Source organism: Coenobita brevimanus, chromosome 91 (assembly GCF_032717465.1).
Source record: "Coenobita brevimanus isolate Jiangsu-jjx chromosome 91, ASM3271746v2, whole genome shotgun sequence".
NCBI classification, from domain to species: domain Eukaryota; kingdom Metazoa; phylum Arthropoda; class Malacostraca; order Decapoda; family Coenobitidae; genus Coenobita; species Coenobita brevimanus.
The window spans coordinates 33291035-33312334 of record NC_137044.1 but is presented as its reverse complement, the minus strand read 5'-3'; the positions used below and the strand labels follow the sequence as shown (position 1 = coordinate 33312334).

The following is a 21300-nucleotide window of genomic DNA, read 5'->3' as shown; positions in this document are numbered from 1 at the left end:
AAATGGATTTCAGAGTCCTCCTGGTACTTGCAGGCAAACGCGAAAATCCACCAGGCCATATAAACAACCCTTTACTTGCAAAAAAAAAAAAAAAAAAAAAAAAAAAAAAAGGGAAAGAGAAATGAGGACAAAAAACGCATGTTTTTCTTCACGTCCTTCAGATAAAAAAATTCATTTTAACCTTCAACCGTCATAACTGTCCGCCGTACAATGACCTTCAAAGGGTTTTCTACCTCCGCCTTCCTCACCATTCACCACAGTCCCAGTCTGTCCTACTCATCCCTGTCCATTCACTCAGCCTTTTGCATTTCCTTCCCCTGTACCCCTACTAAAAGTATGAAATTGTAAAAATTAATATCTGGGAAACCATTGCCAGTACAGGCCTGTCTTCACTTGGGTACACTGACTTGACCATAATCGGCTTCTATTGTCATAATTTAATTCTGTAAATCTAACATGTCCAGGAAGTGCCTGAAAGGTTCAAAAGTTTACTAAATGCTAAATAAGTCACTCCCAACCGCCCTAAACTGATTTTAAAAGAACCTCAGCTGACCTAAATGAACCTAACGCGACCAACTTGGACCTGTATAGATAGCAATAAACTTGAATGAATCCGACTGAGTCTAACTAAGCCTGAAATAGGCAAATATAACGAGATAAGATCTGAGGAAACCCAGCTGGTTTTACTTGGGTCAAATGAGCAGGAATTCTTGAACTAGTATATTTTTCACCTAAATTTGCCTATGTGCCTTATTGCCTTTTTTATCCTTGTCTCTCACTCACAGATTAGTTACTTAATTATCTCCTACCCTACACCAAACAGCCTCGAAAGGGTTGATGGGTCTGTTGCTGTTTGCTCTCTGTTTTACTCATTTGTTTTGTACTATCACGAGTATTAGTTTCTTCACCCCCCTGGCCAGAGCGGAGTCTAAGTCCTGGTTGGAGAAGTGCCATGCATTCGAACATTAGCAGGTCCATAGCAGTCGGATAATGCTTCATGGGATTTGGTGGGGCTCTCTTCCCTCAATATTACCCTCATCTCTCACCGCCATAATCAACATGGAATTAGTTATTATTTGTAAAATGACTTCCACATCCGTTTCTTTCAGTGTATGCATTACTGTTTATATGTAATCCTCGATATCGTTCTAGGTCCCCTTTCAACTCATTTTCGGTCTAATACTCTAAAGCATCTGTCTTAGGCGTCCTACTTTCGAATCACGAAGCTTATTTCACAGTGGCAGTGGTTAACAAGAGGATGATATAAGAACATCCTTTAAACTTTGTTATAATTATTCATGCCAGCGTGAAAGATGCTGAGTCCAAGTGAGTGAACGACTCTGTCGTACTGAAGCATATCTGATCATATCAGATCCATCCGGCTTATACCACCACACCAGCTCTAAATGGAATGACTCGAGCCTATCTCATATATATATATATATATATATATATATATATATATATATATATATATATATATATATATATATATATATATATATATATATATATATATATATATATTGTTACATAGCCTATGATTTCATCATCCTTTGTGTAATTTTAACGCACAGTATGCTGCATGTTTGATCACGAACGTGTTCTGCCTCAGTCTCCCCTTCTACCGTTATAGTAGGGTAAGTCGTCCTTTCTGTTGTTCAGAGTAGGATTGTCAGCTCTATGTCCCCTATGGCTTCATTTGCGCGTCCTTCAAACAAGTTGTATCAAGCTCTGCTGGCCCCTATATAATGAGCTCAGTCTCTGCATTATTGCCACTTAGATCTGCTCCTCATTTTGCTCACATCTCTGTCCTCCCCTGTACAGTTGTTATTATTGTGAGTGCTCAGGAAGTCTCCAACCATCTAGCAGCTGTGTGTAATTTGAGTATATCCGATGTTGCATTTTTTTTCTTGTACTGTGTAGCATAAGGTTGATTCTTAGGCCTAGTAAGGTTTTTGTAATTTATGTAAGGTTCTTATTGTCAGCCATCATTAATAATATTTTGTATCTGTAATAATATATCTGGCATTCACTGTGTATTATCTGGTATCTCATTTTAACAGGGCTGACTTAGATAAATTTACTCATGCTAATTTCGTGTTAATAGAGGCTATTGCAGTTAACAATATATTTAACCGGTTTTTTGCCATTACATTATCCTTATGAGTCCTGAATGTTTTGTTGTTAGTTTGAGCATTAAACTTTAACTTGTAATTTTACCTAACTCTTTTATTTTGAACCTGGACCTTTACGGGACAGTAGTGATTATTAATATTCTCACTTAAAGTGTACATTATCTTTCTCTGTTCCGTAACATAAATTTGGCGACCTCTTATCAGGATATTCAGGATATTATCATAAGGATATTGCTTGATATTTTATGACTGTGATTTATTCATGATGTCTACTATTACTACACTTGATGAAGCAAAGATTCTTTGTCAAATGTGCAAACAGTGTGTGATGTAGAAAACAGAACAAAGAATGAACTTAAGCTTGTTGCTCAACAATTGGGAATTGCAGTTCACTCTCATCATTCTAAAGATCAAATTGTTGACATGATTAATGAAAGCTTGTTTAATGTAACTCCTCCAAATGAGCAAACGCAGATTGAATTAGCTAAGTTACAGCTAGCCCTGCAGGAGGCTCGTGTTAAGGAGGCTGAATTTCAAGCACGTGCTAAGGAGGCGGAGTCTCAGAATAAGGAGGCGGAGTCTCAGGCTCGTATTCAGGAGGCTGAATTTCAGGCAAATGCTCGTATTCAAGAGGCACAGGTACAGGCTCAAGCACAAATTGTACTTGCTAGGGTTCAGGCAGACCATGAGTATCACATGAAACAAGGTGGAACAAGATCATCTAGCTCTGATGATTTTGATGTGGCTAAAAATGTTAAACTTGTCCCTCCTTTTAATGAATCTGATTTAACAAAGTATTTTCAGTTGTTTGAGAGGGTAGCTACAGGTTTTAATTGGCCCAAAGAGTATTGGCCAGTACTCCTTCAAACTAACTGTTCTCACCGGTAAAGCTCAAGTAACTTATGCATCTTTGCCTCAGGATCAATGTGATAATTATGATGTAGTTAAGAGCTTAATTCTTAAGGCCTATGAGCTTGTTCCTGAAGCCTATAGAGTAAAATTTAGGACAACTTATAAACAAGATAAGCAATCCCATGTTGAGTATGCAAAAATCAAAGAAGATCTGTTAGAGCAGTGGTTAAATTCTAAGAATGTGGATTCTGATTTTGATAAATTTAAGCAGATGATTTTGCTGGAGGACTTCAAGAGGTGTGTTAATAAAGATGTAAGCCTATATCTTGATGAGAGAAGAATAGATAATTTGTCTGATGCTGCAGTTTTAGCTGATGAATATGTTCTCACTCACAAGAGATATTCCAAAGAAAAAGGGAAAGCTGAGAGTAAGTACGTTGCCTCTACTCAGAGTACAGGTAACAGGAAAGAGAATAAAGATGATGTTTCTCAGGAAGTAAATACCAGCTTCACCTCTAGATTTCAGAAAAGTAAATGTACTTATTGTAGTAAGCTTGGTCATACTACGGAGAAATGTTTCAGGAGACAGCGTGATGTGAACAAAAAGGAGTCTTTAAATATTCAGTCAATTGGTCTAGTGTCCACCCTTGAGAGTTCCCATAATTCTTTAACTGAGTTAACTGAACCTGCTTTGAGGGGTAACTTAAATTCTCATGATGGAGCTCCTCCTTTGAGCAGTAACGTGGATGACTCTCAAGAGTTCATGTGCTAATTTCCTGTCTGATGGTTTTGTCAGTCCTCTGGACAGTAATGACAGGAAATCAGTTAAAATATATCGTGATACAGGTGCTTGCCAATCCCTTATGCTGACCAGTGTTCTAGGCTCTAATGTTAATTCCTCTGATGAAACTGTAATCTTACAAGGTGTAGGGAATAATTACTTCTCTGTCCCTCTGTGCAGAGTGAATTTAGAGTCTGGTTTTGTTAATGGTTCTGTTATGGTTGGGTTGGTTGAGACACTCCCAATGTCATGTGTAACTTTCTTACTTGGAAATGATATTGGTGGAAGTCAAGTGTGTCCAGCTCCTCAGTTGTCTAGTGAGCCAGTGACTGCGACCCAGGATTGTGATGTCCCTGATGTGTTCCCTGCATGTGCTGTCACTAGGGCTAAGTCTAAAGTTACTGGTGATTTAGGGGATAATGATGATGATGATGTTATCCTAGCTGACACTTTTCTTGCTAATTTGGACCACTCACCAGATGAGGCAGTACCCCGTAGTGTTGATAATTTGTCTCGTCAAGAGTTGGTTGAGTTGCAGGTTGCTGACCCTAAGTTGAAAGGTCTAGCTAACTCTGCTTACAGTGAAGAAGAGTCAGCCGGTGCTTCTACTTGTTATTATGTAAAGTCAGGAGTACTTATGAGGAAGTGGAGACCCCCAACAGCATCAGCCGACTGTGAATGGGAGGTTGTACATCAAGTTGTCATCCCTCGTGTTTGTAGGCAGGATATCATTAGAGTGGCTCATGATTCCAGTTTGGCACGACACCTTGGAGTGAGGAAGACTGTGGCACGGATTTTGAAACACTTCTACTGGCCAGGTATCTTCAGGGATGTTTCCTGGTATTGTAAGTCTTGTCACACCTGTCAAGTTGTGGGGAAGTGTAATCAGACCGAAAAGGTTGCACCTCTAGTTCCCATTCCTCCTTTTGAGGCGCCATTCACCCGTGTGTTGGTGGATATTGTGGGCCCTCTTCCTAAGACTTCTTCAGGATTTTCTTATGTGTTGACCCTGATTGATATGGCTACTCGTTATCCTGAAGCCATTCCACTTAGAAATATCTCAGCAAAGAACGTGGTTAAGGAAATGCTAGGGTTCTTCACAAAGTTTGGTCTGCCCAAGGAGGTACAGTCAGACCAGGGAAGTAATTTCATGTCAAACGTTTTCAAGCAGTCTCTGAAAGAGTTGGGCATCACCAAGATCACGTCTTCAGCTTACCATCCCCAGACCCAAGGAGCGTTGGAGAGATATCATCAAACACTCAAATTGATGCTCAAAAAATACTGTTTGGAACATCAGAAAGACTGGGATAAAGGTCTTCCATTTGTTGTGTTTGCTGCAAGAGAATCTCCAAATGAATCACTGGGCTTCTCACCTTTTGAACTACTGTTTGGCCATGAAGTAAGAGGACCCCTTAAGTTACTCAAGGAATGCTGGCTGTCGGAGGAAGATGACGTCAACCTGCTGGAGTATGTGATGAAGTTCAAAGAACGGCCGTCCACTGCTTTACAGCTGGCGAGAGAGAATTTAGGAGCTGCTCAGGAGAAGATGAAGACTTGGTATGATAAGAAGTCCAGGTTACGCCACTTTCAGCCAGGAGATCAGGTTTTGATTCTGCTACCGGTGCATGGGCAACCTCTTCAAGCCAAGTATAGTGGTCCTTATTTCGTGGAGAAGAAACTCAGTGATGTCAACTATGTCATCGCCACACCAGATCGTAGAAAGAACAAGCAACTTTGTCACATCAACACGCTAAAGTTATATCACAGGTGGGACGAAAATAACCCAGTCTGCACTGTAGCTGTTCCACCCGAGTCTGCAAGTGAAGTTCTCTCATGCAGCATGAGCCTGAGTGATAGTTTTGGGAGGAATCCTGATATCATGAATGATCTCCAGACTAAACTTTCTCATCTACCTCCCGAGGAAAGGCAGGAGTTTTCGGCATTACTGCAGGAGTACCCACAAGTGTTCCGTGACACTCCAGGAAGAACCACTGTGTTGATGCATGATGTCGATGCTGGAGAAGCAAAGCCAATTAAATTGCCTCCTTACCGTGTGAACCCAGTGAAAGTTCCTCTCATCCAGAAGGAGCTTGGCTACCTGTTGGACCACAAGATGATTGAGCCCTGTCAGAGCGAGTGGAGTTCTCCTGTCACTCTAGTCCCTAAGCCAGGTGGGTCACAGCGGCTTTGCATTGACTACAGACGTGTTAATCAGATAACCAAAACAGACACTTACCCTCTCCCTCGCATGGAAGATTGCATAGACAGGATCGGAAAGGCTAGGTACATAAGTAAGTTTGATTTGTTAAAGGGATACTGGCAAGTACCTATGACTGAACGCGCTAGGGAGATCTCATGTTTTGTAACACTAGGAAAGACTTTTGCATGTTCTGTAATGCCATATGGTATGAAGAATGCACCAGCCACATTTCAGAAGCTCATGAATGTTGTAACAGAGGGTTTGGCAGGGTGTGTTGTTTATATTGATGATGTATTAATCTTCAGTGACAACTGGAAAGATCACCTATGCCATGTCAGTAAATTTCTTGAGCGTTTGGTTCATGCTAATCTTGTAGCTAATTTATCAAAGTGTGAGTTTGGTCAAGCTAAAGTTCAGTACCTTGGGTATGTAATTGGTGATGGACATGTTGCACCACCAGGAGCTAAGGTTCAGGTTAAAAGTGATCTTCCCAGACCTAAAAGTAGGAAAGAGCTACAAAGATTTTGGGGAAAGGTAGGTTATTACCGAAGATTTGTTCTTAACTTTTGAATTCTTGTATCACCACTTACAGACCTACTGAAAAAGGGAGTTAAATTTGTCTGGACCGATAACTGTGAATCCTCTTTCAACAAACTTAAAGCTATTCTATTAAGTCAGCCAGTGCTCGCTACTCCAAATTTTGCTAAGCCTTTTAAGATGGCTGTTGATGCAAGTGATACAGGAGCTGGGGCTGTTTTGCTGCAAGAGGATGATCAGGGTATTGAACACCCTGTATCTTATTACAGTAAGAAGTTCACTCCACCTCAAAAGAACTACTCAACTATTGAGAAAGAGCTTTTGGCCTTGATTTTGGGTTTACAGCATTTTTCATTTTATTTGTGTTCTGGTTTTGACCCCATAGTCATTTATACCGATCATAACCCACTGAAATTCCTTAGTAAGTTTAAAGATAAAAATCAGAGATTGACAAGATGGAGTCTACTTCTTCAGGAGTATTCATTAGACAGACAACATGTCAAGGGGAAAGAAAATGTTATTGCAGATTGCTTATCTAGACTTTAGACAGATTGTTTTAGAGTAATAAGAAATTTCCTTTGTAAAATTCTTTTTCTTTGTGGGGAGGTGTTACATAGCATATGATTCATCATCCTTTGTGTAATTTTAACGCACAGTATGCTGCATGTTTGATCACGAGCGTGTTCTGCCTCAGTCTCCCCTTCTACCGTTATAGTAGAGTAAGTCTTCCTTTCTGTTGTTCAGAGTAGGATTGTCAGCTCTTTGTCCCCTATGGCTTCATTTGCGCGTCCTTCTTACAAGTTGTATCAAGCTCTGCTGGCCCCTATATAATGAGCTCAGTCTCTGCATTATTGCCACTTAGATCTCCTCATTTTGCTCACATCTCTGTCCTCCCCTGTACAGTTGTTATTATTGTGAGTGCTCAGGAAGTCTCCAACCATCTAGCAGCTGTGTGTAATTTGAGTATAACCGTTGTTGCATTTTTTTTCTTGTACTGTGTAGCATAAGGTTGATTCTTAGGCCTAGTAAGGTTTTTGTAATTTATGTAAGGTTCTTATTGTCAGCCATCATTAATAATATTTAAATAAATAAATAAAAATGATTCTCTCCTCAGTTCGAGGAGACCGGGCCTTGCTGTAGCCCGGTTGGTGGTGGTTGTCTTCAGTAAATGCAAGGGGGAAGACAGGGCCTGGGGAATGCCCAGCACACACGCCCTGTCTCCTGGCTGAGTTGCGGTGTGTGTGTGTGAATAATATTTTGTATCTGTAATAATATATCTGGCATTCACTGAGTATTATCTGGTATCTCATTTTAACAGGGCTGACTTAGATAAATTTACTCATGCTAATTTCGTGTTAATAGAGGCTATTGCAGTTAACCATATATTTAACCGGTTTTTTGCCATTACATTATCCTTATGAGTCCTGAATGTTTTGTTGTTAGTTTGAGCATTAAACTTTAACTTGTAATTTTACCTAACTCTTTTATTTTGAACCTGGACCTTTACGGGACAGTAGTGATTATTAGTATTCTCACTTAAAGTGTACAGTATCTTTCTCTGTTCCGAAAAAATATATATATATATATATATATATAGATATATATATATATATATATATATATATATATATATATATATATATATATATATATATATATATATATATATATATATATAATACTCGCACTCACACAGGCATAACGTCTTTGTGCATGAATGACATGCTTGGCAGGGTCCGCTTTAGCACAATGATACATGTTCGTTGCGTTATACCTCTTAATCTTTCAACTACCTTGTTGTTGCTGCTGTTGTGTTAGCAGGCTCTTCTGAACGGTAACCCGGTGGACTGCTGGCTGAAGCTGCATGTCTGTAGTCAACCATATTTCTTTCGGGGGATGGGGAGTTGAAGGACGTTTGTATCGTCAGGCAGGCTAGCTGCCTTTGTGTAGTGGCATCCCTATCCATCATCATCACACGCTCACTTCAATATACATCCTCACCTCGTTCATAGTCAACCTCTTCTTCAAACCAGGCCACTATCATATGAAAGACTTTGGTAGAGCAGCTGTAATCCTTTCAGGCCATCTCAAGTTCTTCGGCTGGTAGCAGGTCAGTAAAGATCAGGCTGGGTCAAACCGGTGAAGACCCATGACAAAAATTAGACCCGTTGGTGCAGTGGTGTGATAATATAATAGTTTTGGAATTTGAGGTTCATTTGTTCCTTCCAGGTCAGCCAGATTGATTCAGATCAGTGCGGATATCTGTACAGTACACCATCCCTTTAACGGCACTGGTTTGTGAAATACGCATAAGTAAAGTCTGGTTGAGCTGTGTGGAGCGAGGTGGCTGGACTAGACTGGGTGGTGGATTTGGGTATCGAAGGTTAACCTACAGCTTCAGTCGTCATTTGTAGATTTCTCCCCATACCATTACAAAACTGAGGAGAGTGGGCAGAATGTGAGTGCGCAGAATGATCCCTGACGGTGGTATGTGATGTAGCATGGTAGAAGTATCCCCTTTCAAGATGGGCATTGAGGGTTGGCTGGAATTTCTTACATTTCAGTCGGGGAGCTATAAATGGACGGAGTGGGTGAGGAGAAGTGAGTAGAAGTGAGTAAGATGAGTTACGTTGCAGATAGATGGCGAGGCTCCGTGGGAAGACACCCGTAAAAAACAAGCATTTTATGATGGGTAGATTTGGCAGTGAGCAGAGCACTCATGTTCGAATCAGATGGTGGGTGCAGAAAAAGACTGGGATGGGCAGACAGGAGTGGTCAGGAGAGGCTGTGATGCTGAAGGATGGTGAGAGAGGGCTCGGGTAGTACGCTCTGAGAATACAGATGCTATAGGATGGACAGTATGAGCGTCTTTCTGTCTGTCTATTGCCAGACGCCTTAATCCCGTAAGGGGTGGCACAAACAAATCGCCTCCATGTCGCCCTATCCCCCACCAATTCATGAGGTTACTGTATTTGTGCTTACCTGTAATTACTGGCGGCTCATCACACTTTGGGGTCAGTGTGTGTGTGTGTGTGTGTGTGTGTGTGTGTGTGTGTGTGTGTGTGTGTGTGTGTGCGCGTGTGTGTGTGTGTGTGTGTGTGTGTGTTTGTGTGTGTGTGTGTGTGTTTACGATGAGGTTACTGTATTTGTGCTTACCTGTGATTACTGGCCCATCACACTTTGGGGTCAGTGTGTGTGTGTGTGTGTGTGTGTGTGTGTGTGTGTGTGTGTGTGTGTGTGTGTGTGTGTATTTACGATGAGGTTACTGTATTTGTGCTTACCTGTGATTACTTGCGCCTCCTCACACTTTGGGGTCGGTGGTTTCTCCCCCTCGACGGAAGGAATTACACACACTTCGTAGTATGTGTCATATCTCAGGCCTGTGATGTTGTACCGAGTTTCGGTGGTGGTTGCCTCATTAGCACCATCAGAGGGACTCCAGCTGACGATGTATTCGACTGTACAGTTGCCAGGTGGTGTTACAGGTGTCCAGATGGCCTCCAGCGCAGGGTATTTCTGTATCTGCGTAACGTCTAAGGATTTTACTGGGTTGGAGGCTGTGAAAACAAGAATTGTAAAATGTCAGTATGAGATCCTTTCATATTAATCTTTTTTTAACATCCATGCCAAATACAATATATATATATATAGAGAGAGAGAGAGAGAGAGAGAGAGAGAGAGAGAGACAGACAGACAGACAGACAGACAGAGACAGAGACAGACAGATAGATAGATAGATAGATAGACAGATAATCTACATATCTATATCTATCTATCTATCTATCTATTATATATACATATATCTGTATCTACATATCTATATCTATCTATCTATCTATCTATCTATTATATATATACATATATCTATATCTACATATCTATATCTATCTATCTATCTATCTATCTATCTATTATATATATACATATATCTATATCTACATATCTATATCTATCTATCTATCTATCTATCTATTATATATATACATATATCTATATCTACATACCTATATATATATCTATCTATCGATAGATAAATAGACAGATAGATAGATAGATAGAGCTAAAGATAGATAGATCATGTGTGTATAGATAGATAGAGAGCTATAGATAGATAAATATTATATATATATATATATATATATATATATATATATATATATATATATATATATATATATATATATGTATAAAATGTGTGTGTGTGTGTGTGTGTGTGTGTGTGTGTGTTTATAAACATATAAAGTCGTGGTCATAATAATCACCTATCCTCCTGTACTCCGTGCCTCAGGTTTGCTCCTTTATGCACGGCAAGTCACACTGGAGTAAGAGGGGCTGAGAGGGAGGGACCAGAGAGAGAAGGGAAGGTGGGTGGGGGGAGGAGTGATGGTGGTGGGTTGGAGTAAGGGAGGGAAGGGAGTGTTGATAGGGGAGGGAGAATGAAATGCGAAGTGGTCACATTGTTTGGCTATTTTCTTTCATTTAGGACATCATATACAGGAGTTAATATTCAGTAGATAATGCTGCATTATGCCTGGTATAGCGGCGTCAGTACATGCTTCGGATACGTGGTGATATCACGGGCTCGCTCGTGAGAGAAATATCCTGACCTGACAGATCAAAATTTACTATTAATGCAGAGCCATCGAGACTGTGTGGGCCCAGACTGTCAACCAGACTGTCAACGTGGAGAAGCCAGAGAACGAGAGGACACGGGCCTGCCTCCTCCAGCCCACCAACGACGAGTGGTAGCTGTTCAGAGGAAACCAGCAGACCATCAACAACATTGTTTTTTCGGTGCCGCGAAGACTGCAAGAGGTTATTAAGGCAGGAGGCCACTGAACTACTTATTGAGGCTTTTCTGGTTGCTTTGTCTTGACCAGTGTCGAGGTAAACATTGACATAGAAATTTTTGAGGAGTTTGGGGCGGATTTAGTTTCGTTTTCCTTTTAACAGATTATGAGAGATATCGTTATTATATCCACTTATGTGCACAGACTTCAAATATAATTACCTTTGATGCAAAATTATTTTAAATATCCTTTTCATACAGATGCCATAAATTAGTTGACATGATGATAACTGTATAGAAGGGGAGTGTACCGAGAGGATGATGATATTTACTGTGGACACAGCCATGTAATAGGGTGCATCAGATATTTAGTTCCAAAAATTAATTACACATAAGGGTAGGAGACATTTCTTACAGAAACATTACAGAAGTCAAAGCCACCCAGACTCCATTCTGTGTCCGAAATCAAAATACACGGATAAACACAAATATCTGGCTCCGCAATAATGATTCATCTGTCACGTCAGGATATTTCTCTCACTAGCCAGCCCTTGATATCACCACTCTAAAGCTTCTTATCTGACACCACTATACAAGGTGTAATGCAGCATTACCTACCGAAAAGTAACTCATTTATATCATGCCCTAAATGAAAGAAAATAGACAAATAATGTGACCACCACTTCGCATTTCATTCTCCCTCCCCTACCTACCCTCCCTCCAATCAGTCACTCCATCCCCACACCATCACTTGTCCCCCCACCCCCCTTCCCTTCTCTCCCTAGTCCCTCCCTCTCAACCCCTCTTTCTCCGATGTGACTTACCGCGAATAAATGAGTCAACCTGAAGCACGGGGAACCGGAGGATAGGTGATTATTTATGACCACGACTATATATATATATATATATATATATATATATATATATATATATATATATATATATATATATCCCCGAGGGTGCCACAGGAAATGATTGATTGATTGATTGATATATATATATATATATATATATATATATATAGTTACGTTCTCGTCCCACACTGCCACAGGCTCCAACACCAGTAGTCCAGTATAGGAAGGATGTTGCCCAGTGCATTGCTCTTCCCTATGGCCAGCCTTTAAGTGTACAGTACACAAGATCAGCTGAGGCGAAAATAAACACTGGCTCCTTATAAAGTTCACTGTCTTTATTTTCCAAATATATTCCACTTAATGCTTTCCAACTTCATTTCACTGTTCTCACAAGCACTGGAGCTATACAAACTTTACTAACTGTTATTACACTTAATGCTTGACAACACTTCGCTGTTATTACACTTAATGCTTGACAACACTTTACTGTTTTCACAAGTACCAGGTACCGAAAATAATCTTCACTAACTGCAATTGCACTTAATGCTTGCCAGCAACATTTCACAAACTTCACAAACAGCACTTCGCTACACTCATACTGAACTGAAAATCTACTGAGCTGAAACCCGACTGAACTTCACTCAAACTGACCTGAAACCCAACTAAACTTGAGATAGTCTCTACACCATTCCTATATAAGCTTGCTTTATTCAAGAAACTTCTATATTCTGCGAAAACAACAGTTGACAACTCGGAGATCTCAGAACATGCCAGAGTTGTCTTACATTACATAACACCAAATCATTTACCATATGAACTTAAGTTACATAATTTAACAAGCAATCACTTAAGTAAAACATTATAAAGAAAAAAGAACACAAAAATTAATGCACAACTTACAGACTAACTACACTCACAAACAACAGGCAAACTGGCAACTGACTCGTACCAGCCACCGTAAACATCGAGAAACGTCAAGAAGATACGAGACTACCTAAATACCAAATCTCGCTTCTTAACACTACTCCCTCCCTAGTCCTTTGGCGTCTGGACAAAACTACAGAGTATATCCTATACAAACATAAACCTTAATCCTAATGAAACATCTAACTCTACACAAAATAATCCTTCAACTTATCAGGTCTTCTTCTATTCTGCTTCCAATGACGTTCTTGCTACTCCAGACACTCCACTTCTCCAGGAATGTCTTGGTCCTCTTCTTGATTCACTTCTTCTCTTGGGGAACTGTCACCATCCTCTTGCATTTCAGCTCCTTGGTCCTCCCCAACATCCTCGGCTGCGGAAAAGCACGATTCCTCGGAGATGTCCCAGCTGTACTGTCCTGGCCAATGGTACTGTCACAGATGGTTCACGTGTACCACCTTTGGGCGAGACTTCCTGTCTCCCCTCATTCAATATGTTACGTCTTATAGGCGGTCAAACAGTGTAAGGCCCGTCCCATGGGCTCTGCAGCTTAGGAGAGTGTCCCTCCTTTTGCCGACGATTGTATAACCAAACTTGATCACCATCCTGGAAGCTCAACTCACTTGCCTTGACATCATACTTGCATTTCATCACTCTCCTGAAAACATGAAGGTTCCTCGCACTTAATGATGTACCACAGCCAGCCTTTCCTGTAGGTGTTTTGCATAGCCGTTGGTGTCTGCAGGCAGCTCTTCACCAAGTGGTCTTCCCATTAACAAGTCAACAGGTGAGCATAACTCGTGGCCCAACATCAATTTTGCAGGGGCGTAGCCAGTAGACTCATGGGATGCAAACTGATATGCCACCAGCAAGGGGGTAACTTCTGGTCCCACTCTTTTTGTCCCTTTATGCAGTACTTGGCCAGTTCTTGTCCCAGGGTCCAATTGAATTTCTCCACCATCCCATCTGACTGTGGCCTTAGTGGGGTCGTCCTGGTCTCCTTGATCCCCAATAACTTGCATCACTCACGAAACACAGCAGACTCGAAGCTTCTACCCTGGTCTGAATGTAGCTCTTGTGGCATCCCAAAATGACAGAAAAACTGATCAACCAACACCTGAGCAACAGTTGCAGCCTCTAGATCGGGGATGGCATAGGCTTCTGGCCACTTTGTGAAGTAGTCCATGGCGACACATATATACCGGTTTCCTCTTTCAGTGAGTGGCAAAGGTCCAGCAATGTTCACCACAACTCTTTCCATCAGTGCACCAACTTGGTACAGCTGAAGACGGGCACAGTCATGTTTCTTGGGTCCATTCTTGGCACATCACACATCACAGGCCCGACACTACTCTTCAACATCCTGACGTATGCCAATCCAGTAGAACCTCTGTTGCAGCCAGCTCAGAGTTTTCTTCACTCCCATGTGCCCACTATTGATCTGGTTATGGGACTCATCCAAGATCTCAGACCTCATCTTCTTCGGAACCATCAGTTGCCAATACCTGCTGAGGCCATCGGGTGTCTCCCACTGACACTCCAGTAGTCCATTGTTCAAACAAAGAAGGTCCCACTGACTCCAGTAGCTCTTGGTTGCAGGGCTTAACCTGGAAACTTCTTCCCATGATGGTCGCACTGTACTCCGCTGCAGCCACTCTAGCAATGGTTTTAACCCTGCATTCTCCAGCTGCATCTTTTTCAGGTCTTCTTCATCTCATGTTGGCCCTGTCACTACAGTACGGCAGCATTTCTTCCTATGATTCCAATTCCTACTCCACTGCATGTCATCTGTTCTTCCATCTTCTTGCACATTATTCATCAAGGTACTCCTGCATTTCCTCAGTAGTGGGGCTTCTTGGGAAAAACTGGCTGCTTGTTGCCTCTCGTCACCAGCCTACACTAGGGACTGATAACTGTTCCTCTCCATCACTGACATCTGGCTTAGAATTTCCACTGCAGCACCCTTAAGGCTAGTAGCAAGCTGTACTGCCCCTTGTGTATCATCCCAACCATTCTGATCCACAAGTAACTCAAACTGTGCACAGTAAGCTTCCCAAGATACTCTGCCATCAAACTCGAGAGGTTTCATTTTAATTGAACCCCCATTATGGCCATGCACCTCATTGGTTTGGGTCCTAAAGACTGGGGCATTATAATTAAGGCCAGGACTTAAATATTCTACATTCTGATTATTCAACCCTGTATTGCTACCTTTAGATGCTTGGGATCCGTCGAGATTTACCATACACTGTCCATTCCTTTCATATGCTCCCTGTACACTAACCTGAGGCTTAGCAGTGCAGTATTTCTCTACAGCCTCAGTTTTCTCACTAATTATCTTCACATAGTCAACTACTTGCTTCAACTGGTTATCTACGTGCTGTCTGCACTCCATCACATTATTGCTTACCTCATACTTCTGCTGCTCTGGCTTGGCATGTACTTCCTCCTTAAGCTGTTGCTGTTTTTCCTTCATTTTCGCTATGAATGCATCTAGCTGTCCTTGCACCCTCAGTTGTACTTCCCTCCGTTGCTCCTGTAATACCTCTTGATGTTGTTCATATTGTTCTTTTTGTTCTTCACGTTGTGCCTCTGGTTGTTCAGTCTGTGCCTGTATTAGCTTCACGACTGTCGCCAGGGAAACTTCCACCTCTTGCCCAGCTGAAGACCTTGTCTTCACACCTACTTCCATGTCGAAGGTTTGACTCACTGCAGCACTAAATCCACACTCCTGACACCAGTGTTACATCCTCGTCCCACACTGCCACAGGCTCCAACACCAGTAGTCCAATATAGGAAGGATGTTGCCCAGTGCATTGCTCTTCCCTATGGCCAGCCTTTAAGTGTACAGTACACAAGATCAGCTGAGGCGAAAATAAACACTGGCTCCTTAAAGTTCACTGTCTTTATTTTCCAAATATATTCCACTTAATGCTTTCCAACTTCATTTCACTGTTCTCACAAGCACTGGAGCTATACAAACTTTACTAACTGCTATTACACTTAATGCTTGACAACACTTCGCTGTTATTACACTTAATGCTTGACAACACTTCGCTGTTATTACACTTAATGCTTGACAACACTTTACTGTTTTCACAAGTACCCGGTACCGAAAATAATCTTCACTAACTGCAATTGCACTTAATGCTTGCCAGCAACATTTCACAAACTTCACAAACAGCACTTCGCTACACTCATACTGAACTGAAAACCTACTGAGCTGAAACCCGACTGAACTTCACTCAAACTGACCTGAAACCCAACTAAACTTGAGATAGTCTCTACACCATTCCTATATAAACTTGCTTTATTCAAGAAACTTCTACATTCTGCGAAAACAACAGTTGACAACTCGGAGATCTCAGAACATGCCAGAGTTGTCTTACATTACATAACACCAAATCATTTACCATATGATCTTAAGTTACATAATTTAACAAGCAATCACTTAAATAAAACATTATAAAGAAAAAAGAACACAAAAATTAATGCACAACTTACAGACTAACTACACTCACAACAACAGGCAAACTGGCAACTGACTCGTACCAGCCACCGTAAACATCGAGAAACGTCAAGAAGATACGAGACTACCTAAATACCAAATCTCGCTTCTTAACAATATATATATATATATATATATATATATATATATATATATATATATATATATATATATATATATATATATATATATATATATATATATTAGTATATTTAGTCAGAATGTTTTCTTTTATACAAAAATCATTAAAGACCAAGGCGTAGCCATTGTTCACTATTTTTCTGTTGATCTTTTCGAGTTTTCTTACACATTGTTTTACACTATGATTCAGGTTGTAGATAATATGTCCAAGATCCATGTCGTAACTACTGTATATTTTATTAATAATTTATTTTCATTTTTCGTAGGACGTTCCGTGTATCCTTACATATCATCAGCGACTGTAATATAGATACAATACACTATAAAACATGACATATACAACATAAACCTATACAATATATATACTGAAATGTACAACAACGACTAATAAAAGTGTAGAGTTACAAGAGTATGGATAAAAGAGACAAACCATTTAGGTGAAGTCAAGTATGAGCTACATACAAGTATGAGCTCATACTTGACTTCACCTAAAGGGTTTGTCTCTTTTATCCATACTCTTGTAACTCTACACTTTTATTAGTCGTTGTTGTACATTTCAGTATATATATTGTATAGGTTTATGTTGTATATGTCATGTTTTATAGTGTATTGTATCTATATTACAGTCGCTGATGATGTGTAAGGATACACGAAACGTCCTACGAAAAATGAAAATAAATTATTAATAAAATATAGTTACGACATGGATCTTGGACATATTATCTACAACCTGAATCATAGTGTAAAACAATGTGTAAGAAAACTCGAAAAGATCAACAGAAAAATTGTGAACAATGGCTACGCCTTGGTCTTTAATGATTTTTGTATATATATATATATATATATATTACGCATGAAAAAAGGAACCAAAGACTAGGAGCCCGCATACCGTCCCTTCCAAGAGAAAAACAAAAACAATACAAAAGAGAGCTAAATTCAAGGTCAGTTCATTTCGAGATCCATAGACACACTGCTTTTGAAGCACTGAGGATCATAGGAAGTAGGAATTACAGACAGAGGGAGACAGTTCCAGAGTTGCCATGTTGCATAAATGAAGGACTAGGAGTAATGGATAACTCTTGCATTAGAGAGTTGGACAGAAAACGGATGAGAATTTGTTGCTAGGCGGGTGCTACGCACCAGTTGTAGAGATGCAGGGATGGAAACAGACAGTTCACAGGAGCAGTGACCATTAAAGTAGCGATAGAAAAGAGATAAAGATGCAACGGTGAAGCTAAGAGACAGAGGTTGAAGGGAGCCAGTAAGAGGAGGAGAGTTGATAAGACGAAAAGTTTTTGACTCCACCCTATTAAGAACAACGGTATGTGGGGAGCCTCCCCACACATAAGAGTTGTACTCAAAATTGGGGTGAATAAAACCCGTGTATAAGTCAACAACTGTTCAGGGGTAAAGAACGTACGAAGTCTGCTTAGCACACCCAATCTCTTGGAAGCAGATTTCACAAGAGATCCAATATGCTTTTCCAAGATAAGTCCCAAGTGAATGATACCGCTAGCATCATCAAGGATGATGCAGGATTGAGCTGGATATTATTAAATCTTAGGGTGTACTTGTGTGGATGATTGTGTCTGGTTGATAGGTGTAAAAACTAAGTTTCTGATGCATTAAAAACAACAAGATTATTTTTACCTCAGTCAGAGATATGAGTCAAGTCAGACATTATATGTGCCATAGCCTCATCCCTTGTTTGTTGAAGTACCTGCTGAGATGGACGTTGCGGAAACCGAATGGAAAGGTGAAGGGTGGAATCATCAACGTTCAAGTGGATAGGGTTAGATGTACAGCTTAGAAGGTCATTGATGAATAAAAGCAAGAGAGTTGGTGATTGGACAGAGCCCTGAGGAACACCACTGTTGATAGATCTAGGAGAAGAACGATGGCCCTCTACAACAGCAGCTATAGAACGACCAGAAAGGAAGCTATTGATGAAGGCACAGATAGACGGATAGATGCCGTAAGAAGGCAGTTGGGAAATTAAAGATTTATGCCATACTCGATCGAATGCCTTTGAGATGTCAAGTGCAATGGCAAAGCTTTCGCCAACGTCCCGAAGGGAGGATGACCAGGAGTCAGAAAGGTAAGTGAGAAGATCGTCAGTGAAGCTTCCCTGACGGAACCCATACTGATGATCAGAAAGAAGATTGTGATAGGAACGACGCTTTAAAATTTTTCTGTTAAGAATTGACTCAAAAAATTTTGAGACACAGTATGTTAAAGCAATTAGACGATAGTTAGAGGGTTGAGAACAATCATCCTGCTCTGGGACTGGCTGAATGAGAGCAAACTTCCAGCAAGAAGGAAAGGCACAAGTTGACAGACAAAGGCAAAAGAGTTTACCTAGGCAGGGTGTAAGCACAGAAGCGCAGTTCTTGAGGACAACAGGAGGGACTCCATCAGGCCCATATGCCTTATTAGTATTGAGGCCAGTGATGGCAGGAAATACATCAGCTGAAGAAATTTTAATGTCAGCCATGAGGAAGTCAGAGGGAGGAAGTGATGGAGGAACACCACCAGAAATGTCTAAGGTGGAATTGGAGGAGAAAGTCTGAGCGAAGAATTCTGCTTTATCAGTAGAGAAAATAGCTACTGAGCCATCAGAATAGAAAAGAGGAGGGAAGGATGATGAGGTAAAGTTGTTAGAAAGGTTATTAGCGAGGTGCCAGAAGGAGCAGGAAGAATTCGAGTTGGAGAGTTGACAGCACTTAGTACGGATGACATTATTTTTAGCAGAGCGAAGAACAGACTTAGCACGATTCCGGGCAGAAGCATAAACAAGATGTGATTCAGGGGTGGGTTGGATCTGGTACCTTTTATAGGCCCTCACCTTGTTGCGAACAGCATTAGAACAAGCGTGATATAACCAAGGCTTTCTTGCATCAGTCAAAGGATATGAGAAAGGAATGTATGCTTCCTTGCCCAACAGAATAACCTCTGTAATACGCAAGGCACATTTAGATGGCTCCTGGCAATGGATGCAATAATCATTCCATGGAAAATCAAAGATGTACTGTATGAGGGCCTCCCAATCAGCAGCTCTGAAGTGCCACAGACGATGTTTCTCTGGAGGACCCACAGGCCGTACCGGAGTGATAGGACAGGTTAAGATAATAAGGCTGTGATTGGAGGTGCCCAACGGAGAGGAAAGATTAACAGTGTAAGCAGAAGGATTAGTTGTAAGGAAGAGGTCAAGTATGTTGGAGCTCTCTCCAAGGCAGTCAGGGATATGGGTAGGGTGCTGTACAAGCTGCTCTAGGTCATTAAGGATAGAAAAGATGCAGGCTTGTTCACCAGGTGGATCAGTGAAAGGAGAGGAGAGAGAAAGGTGGTGGTGAATAATGAAATCTCTTAGAATGGAGATTTCAGAGAAAAGAGAAAGGGATAGAATGTGTTCCATCGTAGAAGTAAGATAGTCGAGGAAATTTTGGTAGTTAGTAGAATTAGGGAATAAGTAAACAGTACGGATATATTTAGTCAGAGAATGACAAGAAAGCCGAAGCCAGAGGGTAGAGAATTCAGAAGAATCAAGTTCAGGAACACGAGAGCGAGATAAATCGTTGCGTACATATACACAACATCCACCTTTGGCTTTGAAATGAGTATAGAGAAAGTGGGCGGAAACAGAACAGGGTCTGTTGTCAGTTGCCTTAGACAGCTGAGTCTCTGTCAAGAAGAGAAGGTGAGGTTCAGTGGAGGAGAGGTGGTGTTCGACAAAGAGAAAGTTAGTGGAAAGGCCGCGAATGTTGCAGAAATGACGAAGAAGTGAGTCAAACAGTGGTTCAAGGCATCCCTCAGAGTCGTCACCAGGAACGGGGCTGATGGTGGGGGAATTTATGGTCCCCCCCTCCCTTGGGGACTCCGAGACATGATTTTCAGATACAGCTATTTTAAATTGTAATTTAATATACTAGTGGATATATATATATATATATATATATATATATATATATATATATATACATCTCTATCTACCTATCTATCTATATACATATTTATACATACAAATATATATATTATATACTGTTTATATATATATATATATATATATATATATATAGAGAGAGAGAGAGAGAGAGAGAGAGAGAGAGAGAGGTGTATGTTATGAGGACTACTGGGCCTTGAGAGCAGGCTGTGAAGCCTAAGCCCAGAAGTCGGACACATTTTTTATATATATATATATATATATATATATATATATATATATATATATATATATATATATATATTATCAGCCATAACTAGTCCGCTGCTGAACAAAGGCCTCCCCCAACCTTTTCCACGAATTCCTTGACTGAGCCAATCTTTGCCACGTTTCCCCTGCAAATTTCTCTATCTCATCTCTCCACCTCCTATCTGACTTATTTCTGCTGCGCTTACATTCTCTTGATGTCCAATCTTTAAGCCTCTTGCTCCATCGGTTATCCCTTATTCTTGATATATGGCCTGCCCACCTCCATTTCTGTTCCTTTATAACCCCCACAATATCTTTGACTTTAGTCTGCTCTCTCACCCAAGCTGATCTTTTCCTGTCTCTTAAAGATATTCCCAACATTGACCT

General features: G+C 40.7%; 1 protein-coding gene across 1 annotated transcript in view; it reads right to left on the bottom strand.

Annotated features, from left to right (window-relative positions):
* LOC145411958 (tenascin-like) overlaps nucleotides 1–21300 on the bottom strand; it is a 90435-nt gene that overhangs the window by 43713 nt on the left and 25422 nt on the right. Inside the window, exon 3 of the mRNA XM_080281928.1 lies at nucleotides 9790–10065. Coding sequence (XP_080138054.1) covers nucleotides 9790–10065 — 276 coding nt within the window. The remainder of the gene's footprint in view (nucleotides 1–9789; nucleotides 10066–21300) is intronic.